The following is a 23118-nucleotide window of genomic DNA, read 5'->3' on the forward strand; positions in this document are numbered from 1 at the left end:
ATTTACCTGCAGGACTTCAAATTAATTGATTTGGTCTTGTATCATGTCAGGGACATGCATCAGTCGTTAAAGTAATAGTGTTGTGAATCTGCATTCAAAATCTGGTTCAGATTAAGGGTGTCATTATTATTGGGTCAGATGTTTGTGAAAAACACTTTGCAGTGTATTTCATGAAGTGTACTTATGGGGCCGACTTCTAGAATGCTCCTGAAATGTTCCTCCTAAGTGACAAGTTTAACTTTGCACTGCGCAGAGACGCCATCGCTGAGGCAAGCAAGTCACTAGTAGAGTGCTCATCTGGTACATCTAGCAGATCTGGCTTCTTGCCTTTTGAATTTTAAAGTCAGCCTCTGATTAGTGGCTACCTGTTACTGTTTCACAGAAAGATAAAAGCAGAACCATAACTTAAAACCTATATCTCCCCTCTGTCTTAGATACAAAAGGAATTACATGGATGGATGAACCAACACTAGCTGATGAACTTTCAAGCCTTTTGGGGTCAAAGTGCTGTAAACTCATCTTTTGAAATCACAAGGATTAAGTTACAGTAGTATGTCACATGTCCATTTTGTAGTTTTGCCACTAAATGAATACAATGAAAATATGTAATATCATGTTGTTAGGTAACCATTGCACTGCACTGAAAGGGCATAGTAATAATTAGCCTATATAACTGCTCCTGCACACACCCACGTTTAGACTGCGGATATATAGATTAGAGCATAGCTTCAAAATACCACCAAAGAATATCAACAATTTTTTAACATGGTCATAATAATGGTTATGCCAGTATTTTACCTCTGTTGAAATTGGCATATTGATATTACTAGGCAAATCCTATTAGTTAGATGATTTGGGTATATCTCTTACCAGTATTTAATAATATTGTATTGCTGAAGAGTAAACACTTACCCACACTTTAAATGGCTTAAAATTATTGAAAATTGAAAGTGTTGCTTTCCAGCACAACCTTAAACTACAAAAAAGAAACAGAACTAAAGAGTTACGGAGTTGTGTTCATTTCTGCCCTGTATGCATCCCACCTGACATGACAGAACCACGATGAGGATCAGATCCTCATGATTATACAAAGCTAATTTTGCATGCAATTGAAGCAATGACGTATATACAGTACCACAGTGTTTGAAAACTGTTCCAGGAAAAAAAGATCAGCTGACTAGCGTGTGTGTGCGTGTGTGTGCATGTGTGTGCCTGTGTGTCTTGTAATCTGCTATATTATACTGTTACGCAAATTCAGTCGTTGGTCACTTGCACAGACAGGCACACAGACAAACACTCGCCCACTCATCACAGGGAGTGCCTGCTTAGCCTCATGCATAGACTACCAGCCAGTGGATTAGGCAAGAGCTAATATTACTACCTAATAGTATACCTAGTGGACAGTAAGGGAATAGCTCTGTTAAAACTGTGAGTAAAAGCTTAGGCTAACCATTCCCTCAACTCCTCACTTCTACAGCAGAACCCCAAAAATATTTGACTGATTATCATAAATCTGACCAAAACTGTCAGTACAATACAAACAGACAATATCTGTATTTGTACAACAGAACTAATATGAAAGATCAAAACCATGTTTCAAGCCAAAAACATAACAGTAGACAAGCAAAACATCTTATGAACTATACCAGCACAAGTGAGCAGGCCTCACAATAGCTGTAAAAGACACACAAAAGCACACCTTAACACTAACACTCGAAACAATAATAAAAGCAACAACTGTTTTTGAAAGTTGCTACAACACTATTAAATCAGGTCCATTTCCAGCAAATAAAGGATAACACTGCTTTATGAGATACTCAGGTCCAATCTAAAGAAGTAACAGGGGGTTTTGGCTCATGGCTGGTTTTAGAGAGAAATTTGCAATGAGGGTGTATGATGACACACCTCTGTGAATTGTGTAATCTAAATTAGGCTGAGAAATCACCTGGCCTCAACAGTAATCTTTCATGACGACTTAGCGTCAGGTGAATCACCAGCCACTGAGTAATCTGGCACAGCTGATCAAGTGGTCTAGGACCATTTGTTACATTTGTTAAAGTTACATAGTCAACAATTTACCAGATGATCTGCCTGTTTGTTACAGTAGGAAGGAACTATAGGAAAGCATAACATAGCCTCACGTAAAGTTATCAGGAGATATACAGCTTTAATTTAACACATGTCTGTGTCCCTTTTATAGTATGTCTGAATAAGAGACTTATGACATCACAATTCCTAACTAAACTAGGAGAGATTGGGTCCTGACTTGCTTGAAAAGCAAATCAAGCATGTCTGTGTGCGAATGTATGACTTAGTCTGACTTGACCCCATGCCTTGAGGACAGGACTAGCCCACACATGTATCATGCCTCTTCACCTCAAATGAGTACACAGTGTACAAAACAAAATCGTCCACCTCCAGCATATCATAGAACAGTCCTATAATTTTAAATCAAAAAGCTGATGTACTTTTACACTACTACTACTACTACTACTACTACTACTACTATTTTACACACCGGGTTTCATGTTTTCGATCAGACATGATCAGACACTTGCAGTATGATTCAAACAATGATACTAAGGTGAAAGTAAAGAGGGACGTTTAGATGTTGGGGAGGTTTTTTTCAACAATGGTAACTTGCAATCTCATGGCAAGAAATACAAATGCATATAAAACAGTTGTGCCTAGTTGAGAGTTTATAATAACCTCTCTGGTGCCAATGAGCCAGAAGAGAAATCTGTATCGCTGGACATTTATGATTAGAGACTTGTGAGCACAGCTTGAGTTTACACTGTTATCAACTGTTATCAACACAGGGAGGGCATGCAGTGAGATGCAAGCAGTTTTTACAACATTGCCAAATAACAATTTTAAACACAACCCCTATTTTCACAAATCTACTCAATCAATCTGTAATATTTTGCCTTGTTCAAAAATGTTACTCTAGAGTCAATTCTGGAAAATATGTCATTTTTGTTGATGTCCAGTACATCACAGAAGGGCAATAGCAACACAAAGTCAGACTTGATAGGAGGTGAGTGATGAGAGGTGAAATTGCAGCATGTAGGAAACGTGCAGACATGCCTGTACAGCGTACTCACCAGCAGGTCCACACTGCTGTCGCGGCGTCCTAGGGAGCCATGCTCTGGGCGATCAGGGGGTGGGGTTAGGATGTAGCTACTCTGCCCTCCGCATTGCTTCATGTTGGGTAGGCTTAGCGAGCGCAGGTCCTTAACACACTGCTCCACCTTTAGTTCATCTCCAGGACGTGCTGCCATATATACAAATGCAAATGAATTTCCCCTTGAGGATCAATAAAGTATCTATCTATCTATCTAAATACGGTCAAGAGTGGGGAGATGAACTTAGGATACACATAATGGTCATCAATCTGCATCTAGCTCTACCGTTAAAGGTAACGTGCAACAGAGCTGGAGATGTCTATGCTTGTGTGTGTGTGTGTGTGTGTGTGTGTGTGTGTGTGTGTGTCCATTTTTGCATGTGTGTGTGTGTTTCTCATGTCTGAGGCATGGTATGTAAATTAGTTTGAAGTAGTTTTAGGTGCAGGTTGTTTATGCTCATAGTTACATTTACTATGAAGGTCAAAGAAAGACAGAAACACAATCTGCAAGTTTCTTCTCTTTTTAGAGTAGGCAAACATGTGACAGACAAATCAAGCTCTCATCTCAGGACCCACCCCAAAGCTCAGCAACTTTGTGGTACGAGCTTATTGCATTAGTCCAGACACTAGCAGAGTAGAAGAGAGCGTTTATTACATTAACCAGGACACTGAGTGTCACTGCTTGGTCTCAGCACTGGGGAAGGGTGTGGGTCAACTCTGATAACTGTCTGTTGATGAGAGAAAGCTGCAGGTAAGATTCTGCACTGTCTCTCACTGAAGTTACTGAAATAAACAGACATTACGAACAATTTAAAATGACTACATTAAATGACGACTTTTCACTGATTGTTGATATAGACTACTTCAACAGTCACTATTAGCTAATGCATGCAGGGGAGCCAATGTGTGTCATCATGAGGCAGGTTAACAGGGATACTCACCTTTAACCTTGAGATAGTGACCCCCAAAACGATACGCCTCAAAATGTAAGCAAAGTGGTGTGTTCGACTGATCCAGGAATAAGTCCACACAAGACAGTTCAACGCCCTTCCTCTCAAATATAGGCCCAAGAACTTCTCTGTAACATTCATATGCACACACACACACACACACACGCACACACACACACACACACACACACACACACACACACACAACCATTGTACCATTGACCATTATCAAACAAACAGACACTAAATGTGACAAATGAGCCGAAAGGAAGAGATATGAGAACAGCTGAAAACTATTCCACTCCTAACTGAGCTGCCTCCTTCCATGTTTCATCTTCCTTTCGTCATCTTTAATACTCTTACCTCAAGGTCTTCTTCTTCACCGCTGGCACAATTTCAGTGTCAATGTCCACACTGAGGTCAAACTTCAGACTGAAACATTCTTTACTGGGGTCCTGGAGTGTACAGAACACATATACAACATTGAATTGCTAAGTCAGGAAAACATCCCACCATCCAAAACCATCCAAAGAGGAAAAAGTAAGAGTACAATTGTTTGTTTGTGTGTGTGTGTGTGTCTATTGATCCCATGCAATATTCTGAACTTACATCTGTATGTCGTCGCCTTGGTTTCCTCTTCACCACTTTGGCTCCTCTTATTTTATGCTCCCTGAGAATATATGTGCAAAAATAGACAAACAAAAACGCATATTTTATTTTCTAAGAAAATATTTTTTTACAATGATGGCTGACGGAAATAAATAACTACTTCTTTTATGATGGCTGACGGAATAAATTACTATATTCTTTTAATAAACCACTGTTGTCATACATTTAACAGTTCTGCATATAGCACATAAATTCAGTATTAAGTGTTTCCTCTACATATTGTATCATCTGTATAGTATATCCAACAGCATAAAATAACAGAATATCAAAAAGTTGTCAGTACAACTGTCGCAAAAATCAGATATAAAAAGGAATCCCTTGTATTTGTGTTAATGTTTGTACATTCCAACATAAGGGAGCAGATTCCTTCAGATACTGTGCAATCAGGAGTTTGAAATGACATCATGAGGACGGGTTCTAACTTGTGCAGTTCGTGGAAAGCAACTCGCACAAACTGACTGAAGTGTGACATGTGACATGGTGACATCATGGTAACTTCCTGTCCCGCAGGAGGAAGTTGGACACCATTTCTAACCAGCATGCATCACATCAAGCCAGACCTGCATCAAGTCGAATGATCCTATTTCTGATCTGGATATAGCCACAGTGACATTACAATTCCAGCTGAACCTTGTTCATTTTGACAGCTAGAAAACTGCCATCAAGGAAGCCAGGGAACCATAGCGATTTAAGTGTAACAGACTTTATTTTCGCAGAGAGAATGCATCATACTACAAATACATTCATTACAAAACCATACAACACCTGCCATTTATCCCTTGAAAAAAATAATTTATGACTGTTGCGCTTTCCAAAGCGAAAGTACTGGTCATTCTCTCCACATATGGCTATCCTAAGCCATCAAATGTGTCAACATAACAGGCTACATTACGGAAAGTAGGCTACAAATGTGCAGGAGAATTTAATTATATATAATATATTTAATTAAATATAATTTCGATATTCCATGAATTCAATTATTTATGCCATGCTTTGCGTGGAATTGAGCGTACACCAGTCCTACGCCAGTTTTATGTCAAACGTTTGTTTAGTAAATTAGGTGTGAATCCGTATTGATTCATGTTTCCAGATGGAAATACAATAACAACAAAAACAACATAAAATGTAATAAATAGCACAGAATAAAAAAACAAGAAAAAGTCTCATAATAAATTGTTAAGTGTTATGTGGACAAGATATTGCTATTGGTGTGTGTGTGTGTGTGTGTAACCTGCGCGGTTCAGCCCTGCACACGTCCAGACTCGAACCCGCGAAGCAGCATCACCTTGGATCGGGAGTTGAGTGTGCTGACAATCAAGCTAAAAGCCCAGGCTACTAGCTTTCATGCCAGCAGCACTTTTGGGGCATCAGAGAGTGAGGTTTACCAACGTTCCACAAGCACAGCTAAGCTAGCTGGCATCCGTTACATGTGTATGTGTGTGTGTGGCAAAATTCTGCTCCACATCAGCTGTGATAGGCAGTCTTGCTGTGTGGTGTAGGCGATGCTTTATGTACCCTTGAATGTCAAAACTGTATCATCTCTGAGAATATTTTAATCCTTTCTGTAAAGAAGTTTAATTGGCAGATTCAAATAAAAAAATCAAATGTGTGTGTGTGTGTGTGTGTGTGTGTGTGTACTAAATTCACTCACCCTTGTTCGCTGCTTGCCTCGTCCTCTTCTTCCAGGTCAGATGGAGGACTGGTGCGCGGGGGACAAGAGCGGGTGGACACGTTTCGTGACAGAATAGACCCTGAACACACACACCACATTATTAATATAGACCCTGAACACACACACCACATTATTAATATAGACCCTGAACACACACACACCACATTATTAATGTAGACCCTGAACACACCACATTATTAATGTAGACCCTGCACACACCACATTATTAATGTAGACCCTGAACACACCACATTATTCACATTATTAATGTAGACCCTGCACACACCACATTATTAATGTAGACCCTGCACACACATCACATTATTAATATAGACCCTGCACACACCACATTATTAATATAGACCCTGAACACACCACATTATTAATATAGACCCTGCACACACCACATTATTAATATAGACCCTGCACACACCACATTATTAATGTAGACCCTGCACACACCACATTATTAATGTAGACCCTGCACACATCACATTATTAATAAGGATACTATAGACCCTGCACACATCACATTATTAATAAACCACATTATTAATATATACCCTGCACACACCACATTATTAATGTAGACCCTGAACACACACACACCACATTATTAATATAGACCCTGCACACACCACATTATTAATGTAGACCCTGCACACACCACATTATTAATGTAGACCCTGCACACATCACATTATTAATAAGGATACTATAGACCCTGCACACATCACATTATTAATAAGGATACTATAGACCCTGCACACATCACATTATTAATAAGGATACTATAGACCCTGCACACACCACATTATTAAAAGGATAGATAGACCCTGCACACACCACATTATTAATAAGTGTGCAGTTACGGGCCTATGCATATAATCTCAGCAATTCTCCATGATATTCCTGACCTTCCTTCAACTGTATCCACCATGAGAATTTGATCACACATCTCTGTAAGATTGCACAAGATTGGTTCTACTAGCCCTTTATCTCACAGCCGACATCGGAGCCGATGTCTGAGATGAAGTTACTCACTTAAAATCACTACTTTGTCCCCACAAACTCTTGCAGAACACAGACAGCATGGCCATAGATGATGATGATCGAGGATGATAATAGGAGTATATATGAAAACTCTGCAATAGCTATCATGATGGGTATTTATCCAGATACTTCATTACCCTAAATTCAGTATCAAACATAGCTTGGTATCAAAGATAGCTTCAGCATCAGTGTGCATACCTGTGTGCCAGTACAGTCTGTACGGTTATGAGTTGTTTTCTCCCTTTTCTTACCTTGTAGATTTGGGTTAAAATGTGGGTGCCTGTCAAAGTGCATACTGTCTACTGGATTGAGATGGCAATGGACATCACATAAGGAGCAAAGCAGTAGTGGGGCCTCCTTATTGAGTTCCTGGCAATGTGGATGGTGGCACACCTATAAGAGAAGGGGGAAAGAGAATGGGAGAGAGAGAGAGAGAGAGAGAGAGAGAGAGAGGGGTGTATATTAATCCTCATCCTTAACTGATCCTGATATCCAACATTGTATATCTATTTCCCTCTGTCTCACAGAGACATGAACATAAACAGAATAAATGAATACAAACACATGGCAAGACTCTCCAGTGTAGGATGGACAATATGATAATTTAAACAAGTTTTATGACAAGGTCGGTGAGGATTGGAAAAATCATACATTTCTGTGCAAACTTTGCCCGCACTTCAGTCACATCCACAGCAAACCTGAAACGGCACATTGAACTGAAGCACCTGGCTAGAAGGTATGTGCAAGCCAATAAAAAATCAAAAGACTGTCAAGACAGATCCTCAACCTAAATTAACTGCATTCTATATGGGCTGTCGCAATAATTTTGAAAAATAATAGCTCGCAGCAACATATGAAAAAAAAGAACTATGAACTAGTTCATTTTTGGAAAGTGTGATCTTAGTTCAAAATTTTGAATTATGAACTATGAACTGAACTAGTTCATTTTAAAATTTTAAAACTTTGAACTAGTTCACGTAGAAAGTGAACTTTCCCAACACTGACTATAGATAGCATACACGGTTATCCTAACCATATTGTTTCATCTACTGAAGTCAGAGGAGGTTTTGAGGATGAAAGGGACAAACAGCACTGCAAGGCTGACACCATTTTTCATCCTTCAGCCTCAGCTTTCTTGCTCAGCCTGTACATTCCAGTATGAAGCTTGTGGGGTCAGTTTTCAGACACACAGGAACAGAGACAATAAGCATCCGGCAAAGGTACTTCCTGTCATATGCATGTGTCTGTGTGTGTTTAAACTGTGAGTGGGGCTTTTCAATATCAACAAACATCCAACACAATGTACTTATGCAGACACGCATCAGTCCGCTATACTGTTCTGTCTTAAAACACTAAGTATCATGTGTGGTTGTTAGAATAAGGTTAAAAACTATTACACAATAGTAATATACACATTATTTAAACTGTCATCTGGAGACAACAGTGCAGTGCTACAGAAATAAAACCATTCCAACGTCATCTTCCAGGCAGCGCCGCATGGAAGGCACTAGGGTTAGGGTTAGGGTTAGGGTTAAGGTCAGGGTTTGGGTTAGGTGCCTTAAAGTCAACGGTCGCAGCGCTGCCTTGAAGTCAATGGTGGGGGTTAAAACACCATTGAGCTCTTTTCAATGACACAGGATAAAAGTATAGAACCAATTTCTCAGTTCCCAAACACCTTAAACAACCCCCCCCCCCCACACACACACACCTACATTCATCTCACTTTACCTTCAGAGGTGCAGGATGGGAGCACTGCTGTTTGTCTGCCTCCATGGGCTCCATCCCTGACCACACAACATACACGGAGAACAACACTGGACGGAACTCCAGTGATCCTCCTCCCAGCCTCCTCTCTGCCTCTTTGCCCCCTCCCCCAGGGCGGCAGCCGATCTGCCTAATTAACCCCCCTGGCCTTCATGTCTAGCCAGGTTAAGTCCAGAAGGGTGAGTGTGCGGGAGGGGTCCTTCCCAATCAACCTACTGGACGAGAGAGACAGCTCCCCAGGGCCAGAAGCCCTCTAATCTGCTATGCTAATCGTTGACGGTGCTCCGGACAACTCCATCTGACCGAGTGAGAGAAGGGCGGAGGGATTAGAGGGGCTTTTGTACTCTCTAGTCTGTGCTCTATAGCAAACAACCAAGGCTCCTCGCCTCGGGACAAACATGTTTAAATAGAGCATTTATGAACAACAGCGCCCTTTTGGCGCTCACAAGTGTGACCGGCAACCAGTCCAATCAGTGGAATTGAGTTAACTGTGCTTTTATGCCTTCCCACAGCCACAGCCCATAGTTGTGTGTGTGGATAGAGCCACTGTGTATGGGGCTGTGTTGGGATGGCACTGACTTACAAGCACTCTAACTGCAGTTAGGAACTAAACATTTCTAGAAAGTTCTGTCTCTAAAAATGTGTCCTGCACATAGGTTCCTAAAGATGTTGAGCATGAGTATATTTGTGCAAATAACACAAATTTCTTTCTCACAAATCTCCCAACAACCTTTGGTAGAAACACCATAATGTCCCACAAAGTCAGGGATAACCAGCACACACGCGCACACACGCACACGCACACGCACACACATCATTTTATTTGGAATGACCGTAGCAATACTGATTAAAACAACACAGCATCCAAATATCCGCAAAGAGCCTGTTATGTTTCACCTGACAACACAAACACTGTGCTAATAGTCACAACCACATGAATAAACAAACAAACAAACAAACAAACAAATAAATAGTATAGGAAATACACTACCGGTCAAAAGTTTGGGATCAATTTGAAATTTCCATTCCACTCCATTATAGACAGAATACCAGCTGAAATCAGTTGCACTTTTCAGATTACATTAAGTGCTTACATAATTGTAAAAGGGTTCTCAACTGTTGTAGAAAGAAATGGCTGATCTTTAATGTAACATCTACATTATCATTAACATTAACATTATCAGCAGCCATTCATTCAATGTTCCAAAGGCACATTTTGTTTACTAATCTGATATCATTTTAAAAGGCTAACTGAGAAAACATTGGGGAACCCTTTTGCAATTATGTAAGCACATAATCTAATCTGAAAACTGCTGCCCTGATAATGCAACTGATCTCAGCTGGTATTCTGTCTATAATGGAGTGGAATGGACATTTCTAAGTGACCCCAAACTTTTGACCGATAGTGTATATATTTACCGCTTCTTAATGTAGTTTTGGTTGCGGATTTCAGGGTTGAAACTAAGCACATTATGAGTAGTCCTGATATTAACACATTGGCTCTCTGCGTTTTCGCCAGCGGTCAGGACGGGTGTATATGTTAATTTGGTTTGTTAGTGCAGCATGCCAGTGTGTGGGCCTAGAGTCGTCATGCCAGCCCATGACACACACACACACACACAGATTATTTTCCACATACACTACCATGTCCCAACAGTGGTGGCAATCATTGAGATTGAAGATGCTTGTATAGGAGCTATATGTAGAATTTTGTCAATGCCAATGTCAATTTATTTATATAGCATTTTTATAACAATGGCATTGTCAAAAGCACCATTACATTTGCTTCGGCAGTCTTTCATTGATTTGCATTGTATTTAATACAGTGTCACACAAAGTACAAAGTGGTATTAGAAGAAAAACTTGCCAGCGCTGACTGAACTTGTTTAGTGGATATCTGGGCAACAGAGTTAATGTACAGTATTCATAATAATTAATGGTGTTAATGTACTGTGGGGGGCAGCCGTGGCCTACTGGTTAGCGCTTCGGACTTGTAACCGGAGGGTTTCCGGTTCGAACCCAGACCAGTAGGTAAGGCACCTAACCCCTCACTGCACCTGCACCGTACGCCGGCGACCCGGGTTCGATTCCCGCCCCGAGGTCCTTTCCGGATCCCACCCCGACTCTCTCTCCCACTTGCTTCCTGTCATTCTCCACTATCCTGTCGAATTAAAGGCATAAAAAGCCCAAAAAAATATACTTAAAAAAAAAAAAAAGAACATGGCATAAGTAGCATAAGTTGTAGCAGTAGGGCTGTTATGTAACCACAAGTTACAGCAGTTTAAACATATAGCCCTGATTTAGGCTGTAGCCTACCTTATCACTTAGTCGCCAAATACGAGAAAATGAATGTGTAGTTCCCAGACCCCATCTTTGGCGTTAGCCAGGCTAACCACTTAGCCCTCCAAAATAGACAAAATAGCATGACTCCCCTCTGAGTCATCTGGGGGCATGTACCACCTAATGCCCAAACAATATGCTTCTTTTCTTACATTTGGAGCAGTCACTACCGGCTTTTTCTTCTTTTCGTACCAAGGCTGAGCCACAAGCATCCCCACACGCAAAACACAGGTTTCTAGAATGCTGATGGTCAATTTTAGAGTAAGAAACATTGCATAGTACAACTCAAGCAAACAGCTTCTTGGCCAGTTTGGTTTGCCCCAATGATGATGACTGGTGATGAAAACGACAAACTACTGCATTAACTGGCTACTGTCACTTTCCCTTCAAACTTCTCTTTCGCTTCATAAAAATCCTGTAAAGCTTAGCCTCTAGTAAACTGCCTGCAGGAAGGAAATCCAAATATGACTGCAAACACTGAACCTGTTTGCACACGTTGTATTTCTAGGCAGTCAATTCACTTCAACAACTATCATTTCAGGAGAAAAGAAGTTGATGTTAAACTTTCAAGATGACACAGAGGGTTGCAGTTTGGTGATACTGCCTGAGGTCAACCTATACCAACCCACCTCCCCAACTCATTTTTATGAGTGAGATAAAGACCTATGAATGCAGCATGCCACCTGGGTAAAAACACTAGAGCCAGGGCGCCAACTCAAGCCATTATGCTAATATGATATCATCAACGTGACAAGCGAATGATTGATGGAAAACTGGCCTATGTCACAACTTTTTTTTTTGCCAAAGCCTGTGCTGCCCCCAGCAAGATGCTGCCCTGGACAGTTATCTGTGTTACCCAGGCCTAGGTCAGTCACTCGTTTTAGGAAGCTATCAACATGGCATATGTAATAAACAAATTAAAAAATAAAGACCCGACTAATTCAGGTATGATCAGCCTGTCAGCATTATGGTCAGAGCTTGTAGACAGAGGAAGGACTCTGGTTACCCCACATCTCATCTGGGAATAGTGACATGAGACAAGTCCACGAGGACCAACAACAGGGGAACCAAAAAGAGTGGAAACTGTTCTTTTCCCACTAGAAACATTCCTTACAGTGTGTGTTAGAACATGCTTCTCAGGTATTTTGCCTAAACATGTACATGCGCAGACTCTCTCACACACACACACACACACACACACACACACACACACACGCACACACACACACACACCTGGTAGTTGACCAAACTGATTTGATTTACTAAGGAACATCATTCTACCATGAACAACCCTTTCATTAGCACACAAATGTTTTTGTATTTAATCAAATGAAAGACATCAGAACTATTAAGTCCCCAACTACTCTGCAAGTGTGTTCTTGTATATGTGGAGTTGGGTGTGACAACTTCAAAAGCACCTACATTTGCCAGAGCACTACACTTACAGTGATACCACATTGTCTGAAGTCCCATGTACCATGATCTGAGCCGTACATATACTGCATATACAGTGCATACAGCTCTGAGAGACCACTGCACATTTTTCTGATGTCATCCTACAGTTGCTGAGTGACATTCGAATGATTTGAAGGTCATATTCAAATTTGCAGTGCTCTCTTAATTTTTTCCAGACCTATATATATATATATATATATTTATATATACACAAATAGCCAGACCACAGGATATAACGGATAAAGTACTAAACTCTATACTATGCTATGTTGTCAGCAATACATATTCAAACACATCTTTTAAAATCTTAAGCATAAGAGAAAAGCATTTCCACTGGCATTTAAACCTAATGAGAATGGCCTTGTAAGAGAATCCAGCAGACATCCATTAAAACATGGTGGTCCGATCTACTTACACCAAAACTGTGACCAATAAAACCGCACTGGATAACTTCAGCTTTCACCCACAGCTGCTCTCACTAACCTTTTCCGTCTCTTGTTTCAATCCTACAATGTTTCTGTCGACCACTCTCGTTTAATCAAGTGGACCACTTCTCAGAGCTGTCTGAGACAAGCTTCAACCGTGACGCAATTCTGCTATCCATAGCTTCAGGGAAGGACAAGAGGGGTGAGAGAAAGCAAGAGAGAGACCAGAGGAGGAAGTGAAAGAAGAAAAGTAGGGGAATAAGATCTTAGTATTCAAAAAACTCTTCAACAGTAGCCTAGTGACATGACCTCTAAACTAATTACTTGGGCAAAACATCCTCATCTCTGGTGATGTTAACAGACTAATCGTGAAAGTTGACAGTCTATTTTCTGTTTGTCATTGGAAGAGAGTCAGCTGGCATGGGAGAAATGATTAATATAAAAACAGATGTTAAGTATGAAGGCAGAGAATGGGGAAAAATGAAAAGTAAGTCTAAGCGTCTCTAAGAGACAATCTACCAGAATACAGAAACTGTTCACAATGGAACATACAGACACTGAAATGTACACTTAGTTACTGAGTTACTCAAATAAGAATCACACCGACAGCCATACACCAATATCACTCTGAACTGGTGATTTTTGGGTCAATCAAGTTAGCAATTTAACTACATACTCACACAACAAACACACACAGGTAGAAACAAACACACACACACACACACACAGGTAGAAACAAACACACACACACACACATACAACAAACACACACAGGTAGAAACACACACACACACACACACATATACAACAAACACACACAGGTAGAAACAAAAACAGTATCTGCCAGCTGTGCAAAAAGACCACTGTGTCTATTAGATAAATACATCTAAAGGCAAATGTTCACCTTTCATATTTAGAAAGAGAGAAGCACACACACACAAGTGTTGTGTAACTCACCTGTGGCTGGCAGGCACACACACACACACGCACGCGCACGCACGCACGCACACACAGGCTGTGAGAGTCTTGAGACAAAGGTAATCCCTCCTCTGGTCTTAGTCACAGCTATAACCACCACAACACCTGCTGCAATGTCTTTCCTTACTCCACCAGTCCTAACATATTCTGCCTGTGAACGTACAGACCAATAACCAGTGTGTGTTTCCTTCGTGAAGTCTTCTCCAGTGAGATGTGGTAACAATGTGTTTGTACCAGGATTGAAGACGGAGAGCTCTGATACAAACACAAGGCTGTGTTTACCACTCCTCCTCCAAGACGCACACAATCACTCACTCCACCCTCTCTTCCTCACCACTCCCTCTCTTCCCGCTTTCTCACACACTAATTTTCTGACTCACCCTTTTGCTCATCAAGTTTCACAGGAGTTTCAGTGATTTTCATCTTTTCAACTTTCCTTTTGTTGCCATATTACTCTTATCTTTTAGAAGATTTACATTACTTGAATTTCCCCTTGGGGATCAATAGTCCATCTGTCTGTCTGTCTGTCTGTCTGTCTGTCTGTCTATCTATCTATCTATCTATCATTAATCTGACCATAAAACAACTATTACATGAATTAATGCATCATACATTAATTCTATAATTCTACATTCATCCAGAATTTTTGAGAATTTGTCTTCACATCTTCTTACAAGTCTTCCCTTTATATACAGATCCTTCTGGCTTTTTGGGTTTTAAGCAGGAGGTGTCAGAAAAGTTACCACAGGGATAACTGGCTTGTGGCGCCCAAGCGTTCATAGCGACGTCGCTTTTTGATCCTTCGATGTCGGCTCTTTCTCTCATTGTGAAGCAGGATTCACCAAGCGTTGGATTGTTCACCCACTTATAGGGAACGTGAGCTGGGATTAGACCGTTGTGAGACAGGTTAGTTTTACCCTACTGATGATGTGTTGTTGCAATTGTAATCCTGCTCAGTATGAGAGGAACCGCAGGTTCAGACATAGAAATTATTTTTTATTATTACAGGTATACTTCAAGGTTGTTGTATAGTTGCTGCCGAAGAAAACCTGCGAGTTCCATTCTCCTAGCTTTTATACTTTGCCATTTTGAGTGCAGACTGGGAGGGGGTGAAGCGAAGGCAGCCCATCTGATTACAGAGCTGATGTCCTAATAAGGCACTCCTCACTGTGTGTAATGAGTCCGGAGAGGCCAGAGTGTCAGACCTCTGCTTACATTAAGACCTACTCAAACATTTAGCTTAGGGGAGTCCTCTCAACCGTAAATGTGAGTGCCTCTATGTGTTGTATAGCTGGGAAGGGATCTCATTTAATGTGTTTTCAACCATAGTCTCTTTTTATACGTTATGGTCTGGCTGAAATTTTAGCGGTCTGCTTGGAAAGTTTTGAGTTGTAGGAGGGTATCCATAGTGGTCATCATCACAAACCCAGGGGATATCTACAGTGAAACTGCTACTGCATTTAACCTGGGCAGTCGGAACAGGAATGTTTAGGTTTATGTTGGCTTGCTAGCTGAAGTAGTAGTTAAGATTAGTACTCAAGCAATGAGCCTGGCCAATGCACGAGTGCCTCTCTAGGGTCTGCTATAAGAAAGTAATCCTTTAGGTATTGCTCTGCTGTTAGCCCCTTTAAATCTAGCCTCAGCAGGGGGCTTAGCGGCAGTGGAACACACAATAGTGTATACATTTGATCACATACACACTCAGACCCAAATACACAAACACCATCATTTCCCCTAGTTCTTGTGCAATAAACGGGGAATGGTGGGATCGGCTAATTCTGAACAGCTTAAGTTGAGCTCAGACAAAAAAAAAAAAGGAGAGGGACAACAGGTAGGGTCTACTCCACGAGCCTTAATGGAATGTAGAGATTTGGTTGTAGGGTTTGAACATGAATGCATGATAACATGATGTTGTTAGATTACTGCAACTGAGTTCACTATCAATGTAATACAGATACTATGATTTATAATGTTCTTAAGGGAAGACTTGTGGCCCTAGCCGTGGCGCGACTGGTTGGGACACCTGCACCTTAGGCCGATGTTCCAGTTTAGATGGTGAGCAGATTAATTGGTGCATAAGATCAGTGAATATTCAACAAGCTGCCTCCTTCTTAAGAGCATGCTCTGCCTCCGCCTAGTGCAGGTTCACATTAAGGGCAGCCGTGGCCCACTGGTTAGCACTCTGGACTTGTAACCGGTTCGAGCCCCGACCAGTGGGCCGCGGCTGAAGTGCCCTTGAGCAAGGCATCTAACCCCTCACTGCTCCCCGAGCGCCGCCGTTGAAGCAGGCAGCTCACTGCGCCGGGATTAGTGTGTGCTTCACCTCACTGTGTGTTCACTGTGTGCTGTTTGTGTTTCACTAATTCACCGATTGGGTTAAATGCAGAGACCAAATTTCCCTCACAGGATCAAAAGTATATATATATATATATATATATACACATTTTCACGAAGTGTTTGCAAGTGAGACAATATAACGGATATCGCTGAAAATGTCTGTTTAAGCATTATCCACACAAATATGACACATACTGAATGAATAAAAAAAAATAAAACTAGCGATCTAGATTCGAACCACGCATGGACAAGAAAGTTGATCAGATTAGCTTCTACATCGTCTAAGTTTTAGTCAAAGTTAACACAGGTTAACATATGTGAGAAATATACGCCCATGTTAACTGGTGCTATCACAATGTAACATGGGCATATGCAAGCCTATGCAAGCCTCAAAAGTTCATCTTTGCCTCACATACCAAAACCAAAACTGATGTATAACAAACTGGCATGTCCCACTAACACTTTATTCCGTTTTGGGGGTTAATAATATGAAACACGTCAGTCATATGCAAAAATTATCATAACTTAGTGTTATCTTAGTCTCGGTTAAGTTATGCAGTGAGCTGTCTAGTGAAGTGAACAAACTTATTTTCTCCGAGTTAGACTTATATTATTTAATTTGTTGGTCCTAATTTGACGACACAAAAATGGTTATTATGGTATTTTATGGATTACACAACTTCAATGTAGCTAGAGAGTTTGATGACATATGTTGCTGTTTCAGATTCCCACATAGCCTAAATTAGAAAATAGTTTAGCCTATTACTGCAGCCTATTAGGCTACTGCTCATTCAGCAGCCTGTTGCAAAACATTCACGTAGCCTATGTTTGATAATGAATATCTTGATCGATTGACAAATAAGCTGTCACAAGACAACATAGGCCTACACATTCATATAATCGGAACACCATGCTATTGTAGAGATACAAAATGACCAGTGGTGCAATTGGTTAGCAGGATGGCCTATCACTGCTAGCTTGCCATTTTAGTGAGCAGTTCGAGGCCCACAAGTGATCTTCATAATTTTTGCGCACGATGTGTGTTTCTGCAAAAAAAAAAAACGAACAACGTCTGATGGGGTCATGCCAGTTTGTTGTTTGTGATGCAAAATTACTGAGGCAAAATTTATCTGCATTATTCAAGGCATGCATTCGCTGTGTTTGCTCATGTCATAGGCTATCACCAGTTAACATGGACATCAGGATAGCTAGTAAGCTAGTAGACTACTCTACTAGACTAATGATAAGTGTTGCTCTCTGTGGCGTAGTGGTGATTGTGCTTGCTGCTTGGGACATTTTGCCTCAGTGAGACTGTTCGAAACCTAAGAAAATCTTCGCTGATTTACTTTCACATTTCCTGTTTGAACAACATTTTGTGTGGATGCTTAAGCAGACATGCATTATACATGATTTTTTTTTTTCGGCAAGATTTTGCTTCATATTCTGTCCCCACTGTAGGCTTGTGAAAATGTGAATCTCCAGCACTGGACGGGTGGAGGCAGAGCAAAGCGCTGTTAACAAGTAGGCAGGGTCTTGTTGAATATTCACAGCGTTGTTAACAAGTAGGCAGGGTCTTGTTGAATATTCACAGCGCTGTTAACAAGTAGGCAGGGTCTTGTTGAATATTCACAACAAGTAGGCGGGGTCTTGTTGAACAAGTAGGCAGGGTCTTGTTGAATATTCACAAGCGCTGTTAACAAGTAGGCAGGGTCTTGTTGAATATTCACAGCGCTGTTAACAAGTAGGCAGGGTCTTGTTGAATATAACAAGTAGGCAGGGTCTTGTTGAATATTCTGCGCTGTTAACAAGTAACAAGCAGGGGGTCTTGTTGAATATTCACAGCTGTTAACAAGTAGGCAGGGTCTTGTTGAATAACAAGTAGGCAGGGTCTTGTTGAATATTCACAGGGTCTTGTTGAATATTCAAGCAGGGTCTTGTTGAATATTCACAGCGCTTCTAACAAGTAGGCAAGTAGGTTGAATATTCACAGCGCTGTTAACAAGTAGGCAGGGTCTTGTTGAATATTCACAGCGTTGTTAACAAGTAGGCAGGGTCTTGTTGAATATTCACAGCGTTGTTAACAAGTAGGCAGGGTCTTGTTGAATATTCACAGCGCTGTTAACAAGTAGGCAGGGTCTTGTTGAATATTCACAGCGCTGTTAACAAGTAGGCAGGGTCTTGTTGAATATTCACAGCGCTGTTAACAAGTAGGCAGGGTCTTGTTGAATATTCACAGCGCTGTTAACAAGTAGGCAGGGTCTTGTTGAATATTCACAGCGCTGTTAACAAGTAGGCAGGGTCTTGTTGAATATTCACAGCGCTGTTAACAAGTAGGCAGGGTCTTGTTGAATATTCACAGCTGTTAACAAGGTCTTGTTGAATATTCAAGTAGGCAGGGGTCTTGTTGAATATTCTGTTAACAACAAGTAGGCAGGGTCTTGTTGAATATTCACAGCGTTGTTAACAAGTAGGCAGGGTCTTGTTGAATATTCACAGCGTTAACAAGTAGGCAGGGTCTTGTTGAATATTCAAGTAGGCAGGGTCTTGTTGAATATTCACAGCGTTGTTAACAAGTAGGCAGGGTCTTGTTGAATATTCACAGCGCTGTTAACAAGTAGGCAGGGTCTTGTTGAATATTCATTCAAGTAGGCAGGGTCTTGTTGAATATTCAGGCAGGGTCTTGTTGAATATTCACAGCAGGGTCTTGTTGAATATTCACACAAGTAGGCAGGGTCTTGTTGAATATTCACAGCTTGTTAACAAGTAGGCAGGGTCTTGTTGAATATTCTGGCGCTGTTAACAAGTAGGCAGGGTCTTGTTGAATATTCACAGCGCTGTTAACAAGTAGGCAGGGTCTTGTTGAATATTCACAGCGCTGTTAACAAGTAGGCAGGGTCTTGTTGAATATTCACAGCGCTGTTAACAAGTAGGCAGGGTCTTGTTGAATATTCACAGAAGTAGGCGCTGTTAACAAGTAGGCAGGGTCTTGTTGAATATTCACAGCGTTGTTAACAAGTAGGCAGGGTCTTGTTGAATATTCACAGCGCTGTTAACAAGTAGGCAGGGTCTTGTTGAATATTCACAGCGCTAGGCAGGGTCTTGTTGAATATTCAGTAGGTTAACAAGGGTCTTGTTGAATATTCACAGCTGTTAAGGGTCTTGTTGAATATTCAGGCAGTAGGCAGGGTCTTGTTGAATATTCACAGCGCTGTTAACAAGTAGGCAGGGTCTTGTTGAATATTCACGGATTTTATGCAAATATCACAAGTTAACCTGCTCACCATCTAAACTGGAACACCGGCGACCCGGATTTGATTTCGCCCCGTGGTCCTTTCCAGATGTCACCCTGACTCTCTCTCCCACTCGCTTCCTGTTCTCCACTGTCCTATCTCATTAAACGGCATAAAAAGCTCAGTATATATAAATGTTTGAGTAGGTCTTAATGTAAGCAGAGCTCCGAGGTCTGACACATTACACACAATGAGGAGTGCCAATTATTAGGACATCAGCTCTGTAATCAGATGGGCTGCCTTCGCTTCACCCCCTCCCAGTCTGCACTCAAAATGGCAAAGTATAAAAGCTAGGAGAATGAAACTCACAGGTTTTCTTCGGCAGCAACAATACATCAACCTTGAAGGGTGTTTAAAGGGCTGATAAGCCTATCAATGTCAAGGTAAGGGACTGTTCGTTATTTATTTAAGGGGCTACCTGAGGAGTTTTGGGAGCATTAGTAAAAAAAAAGACGTGACCGTCCCTCGCCAGCAAGAAACTTTTCTATGACCCCAAAGTGATTGAGAAAAAACGCATGACCCTCCGCTTCAATTTATTGGTGCCTTCTGTTCTGGGTCAATTTGCATGCTACCACTCCTTCCTTAAAATGCCTTGAAAAGGCCGAAAGGCCTGGACCGAAACAGCCTACCTGTCAACTTTTTCCGCGTTTATCACGTACTGTATTTGTATTGTCTTAGGAGGAGCTACAGGGCCGTCGCAAGGGGTGCGAGGCCCTGTGCGAACTTGACAGGTGCGAGGGCCTTTTCACTTACGTACGTCTGTAGGCTAGCATTGGACAAATAAATGACATTGACTCGCCATATCCTGACTCAGATAAAAAAAATCTTCTTACTTACTTTGCCACAAACTCAGCAATGAAATCATAGCCTACGTCTTTTTCATTTCATAGAAGGGCGAGCCCACTAGTCTCTCCTGTGACATGGAGGTGCGCAATAATAGCCTGTTCGACTTAAAAAAAAAGCTTAATTCACCCGATGCCAGTTACTGATTGCAATTTCAAAGTTCGGGAAGTCAATCTTTTTAAGTTTTAAGTGCAGTAGCCCTTATTATTATGTGATTATTATGTGGTCCAGTGCGTAGGCTATGTCTTGATTCGGATGTGCTAAAAAAAAACCTCGGGCTAGATTTGTATAGATGGTTATGAGGAGCAATATGAGAGAGAAATGTGATCATTGATCGTTGTGTTGGGACCTTTAAGCAATTTTCTATAGGCGTCAGTGAAGGAGATTGAAGAAACATGCGTTCAGGTAGCCTATTATGGCAAGCCGATTGAGCATTTATTCAGATATCTTGATATCAGGCATAATTGTCATGTACATGCAAGCCATTTCTGTCCACTAGTTAACTAGTGAGCCATTTCTGTGTGAACTAGTTAACTAGTGACAGCCAAAATGCTCACTAGTTAACTAGTAAGGCCCAAATTCTCTCTAGTTAACTAGTTCATATGTTTCATATCTTACTAGTTAACTAGTAATGCTCAGCATGTTCACTAGTTAACTAGTGGACACTAAAATGTGCACTAGTTAACTAGTTTAAAGACTTCTATATTTTACTAGTCAATTAGTAAGGTGCAAAAATGTTTACTAGCTGACTACTGAATGTCAAATTCCCACTTGTTAACTTCTATGTAATTTGGCCAGCCGCTTGAGCATTTATTCTGATATCTCGATATCAGGCCAACATGCAAGCCATTTTTGTCAACTAGTTAACTAGTGACAGCATAAATGCCCACTAGTTAACTAGTGAACACATATAAGAGCCAGAAATGTCCACTAGTAACTAGTAAAGGCCGTAAGAGCCAGAAATGTCCACTAGTTAACTAGTAAAGGCCAAAATGCATACCAGTCAGCTAGTTGAAGCCTTTTGGGTCTCACTAGTTAACTAGTGACAGCCAAAAATGTGCACATGTTTACTAGTGAAGGCAAAACTCCTCACTAGTTAACTAGTTGGAGTAGGTCAATGTCACTAGTTTACTAGTGAACCATAAATGGCTTACTAGCTAGCTAGCTAGGTGATGACAGCAGGCTCACTAACTAGTTGATGCATCCTTTGTCCAAACTAGTTAACTAGTGAGGTCATAAATGTATACTAGTAAACTAGTTGAAGCCTAAATTCACACTAGTCAGCTAGTGGCGCAGAATTAAAATTAGGAGGCGGAGAACTCTGAAAATTGAGGCTTTCTATTGGCTCCCTATATCCAAATAGAACATGACAACCAATCACAGCGCAGAATTTCACAAAATCCCACCCACAACTTTTGCATGTGGCACACAAGTTAACATGCTGGCCAAAGGAACTTTAACTAGTAAACTAGTGGCTTCAATGTGACACTTACATGTAAACTAGTGAAGGCAGAACTGCTCACTAGTTAACTAGTGAAGACACAAATGCCCACTAGTTAACTAGTGAGGTCTAAAAAGTGTCACTAGTTTACTAGTGTGCACCAAAACACCCACTAGTGAACTAGTGATGGCAATTTCCATTCGACTAGTTAACTAGTGAGGTGCAATAAGTGTCACTAGTTTACTAGTGTGCTCCAAAATGCCCACTAGTTAACTAGTGAAGGCCATTTCAGCCCCACTAGTTAACTAGTGAGATGCCAAAATGGTCACTTGTTAACATGTAAAGGCAAAAATGCCCTCTAGATTACTAGTGAGGGTATTGTGGGCCTTACTAGTTAACTAGTGGCATGCATATTTTGTTCACTAGTTAACTAGTTACACCTAAAAAGAGAAACAAGCTGACCGTTTTTGTCCACTAGTTAACTAGTGGAACAATTTAAGTCTCACTAGTTTGCATGTGTGGCAGTGAAGCAGCTCACTAGTTAACTAGTGCCTGAAACGGCTATTATGCAAATTCTAATGAGAGCGTGGGTAGAAGACTCCTATTGGGTATTATGTAAGAATCCCACCCAGTCTAAAAGTAAATTTACTTTTCATAGCCTCGCGATCAGGTCCTGATGGGTGCCCCTAGTGGCTAAAGTGACACACTGCTCTGCTACGGTACTTCAGTATAGATAGTAAAGCAGAGCCTGCAGTATGCAGTATCTCCTATTCTGTC

The 23118-nt window shown here is 41.0% G+C and overlaps 1 protein-coding gene across 1 annotated transcript in view; it reads right to left on the reverse strand.

Annotated features, from left to right (window-relative positions):
* Positions 1-1665: 1665 nt before the first annotated feature.
* The window catches only part of plekhg5b (pleckstrin homology domain containing, family G (with RhoGef domain) member 5b), a 32849-nt gene continuing 11396 nt past the window's right edge, over positions 1666-23118 (reverse strand). Inside the window, exons 2-9 of the mRNA XM_048241218.1 lie at positions 9197-9252; positions 7720-7861; positions 6395-6494; positions 4684-4744; positions 4438-4529; positions 4066-4202; positions 3105-3274; positions 1666-1674 (exon numbers count right to left, since the gene is read on the reverse strand). Of these exons, the coding sequence (XP_048097175.1) occupies positions 1666-1674; positions 3105-3274; positions 4066-4202; positions 4438-4529; positions 4684-4744; positions 6395-6494; positions 7720-7861; positions 9197-9252 (767 nt within the window). The remainder of the gene's footprint in view (positions 1675-3104; positions 3275-4065; positions 4203-4437; positions 4530-4683; positions 4745-6394; positions 6495-7719; positions 7862-9196; positions 9253-23118) is intronic.

The sequence above is a fragment of the Alosa alosa genome, chromosome 4 (assembly GCF_017589495.1).
Source record: "Alosa alosa isolate M-15738 ecotype Scorff River chromosome 4, AALO_Geno_1.1, whole genome shotgun sequence".
NCBI lineage: Eukaryota > Metazoa > Chordata > Actinopteri > Clupeiformes > Clupeidae > Alosa > Alosa alosa.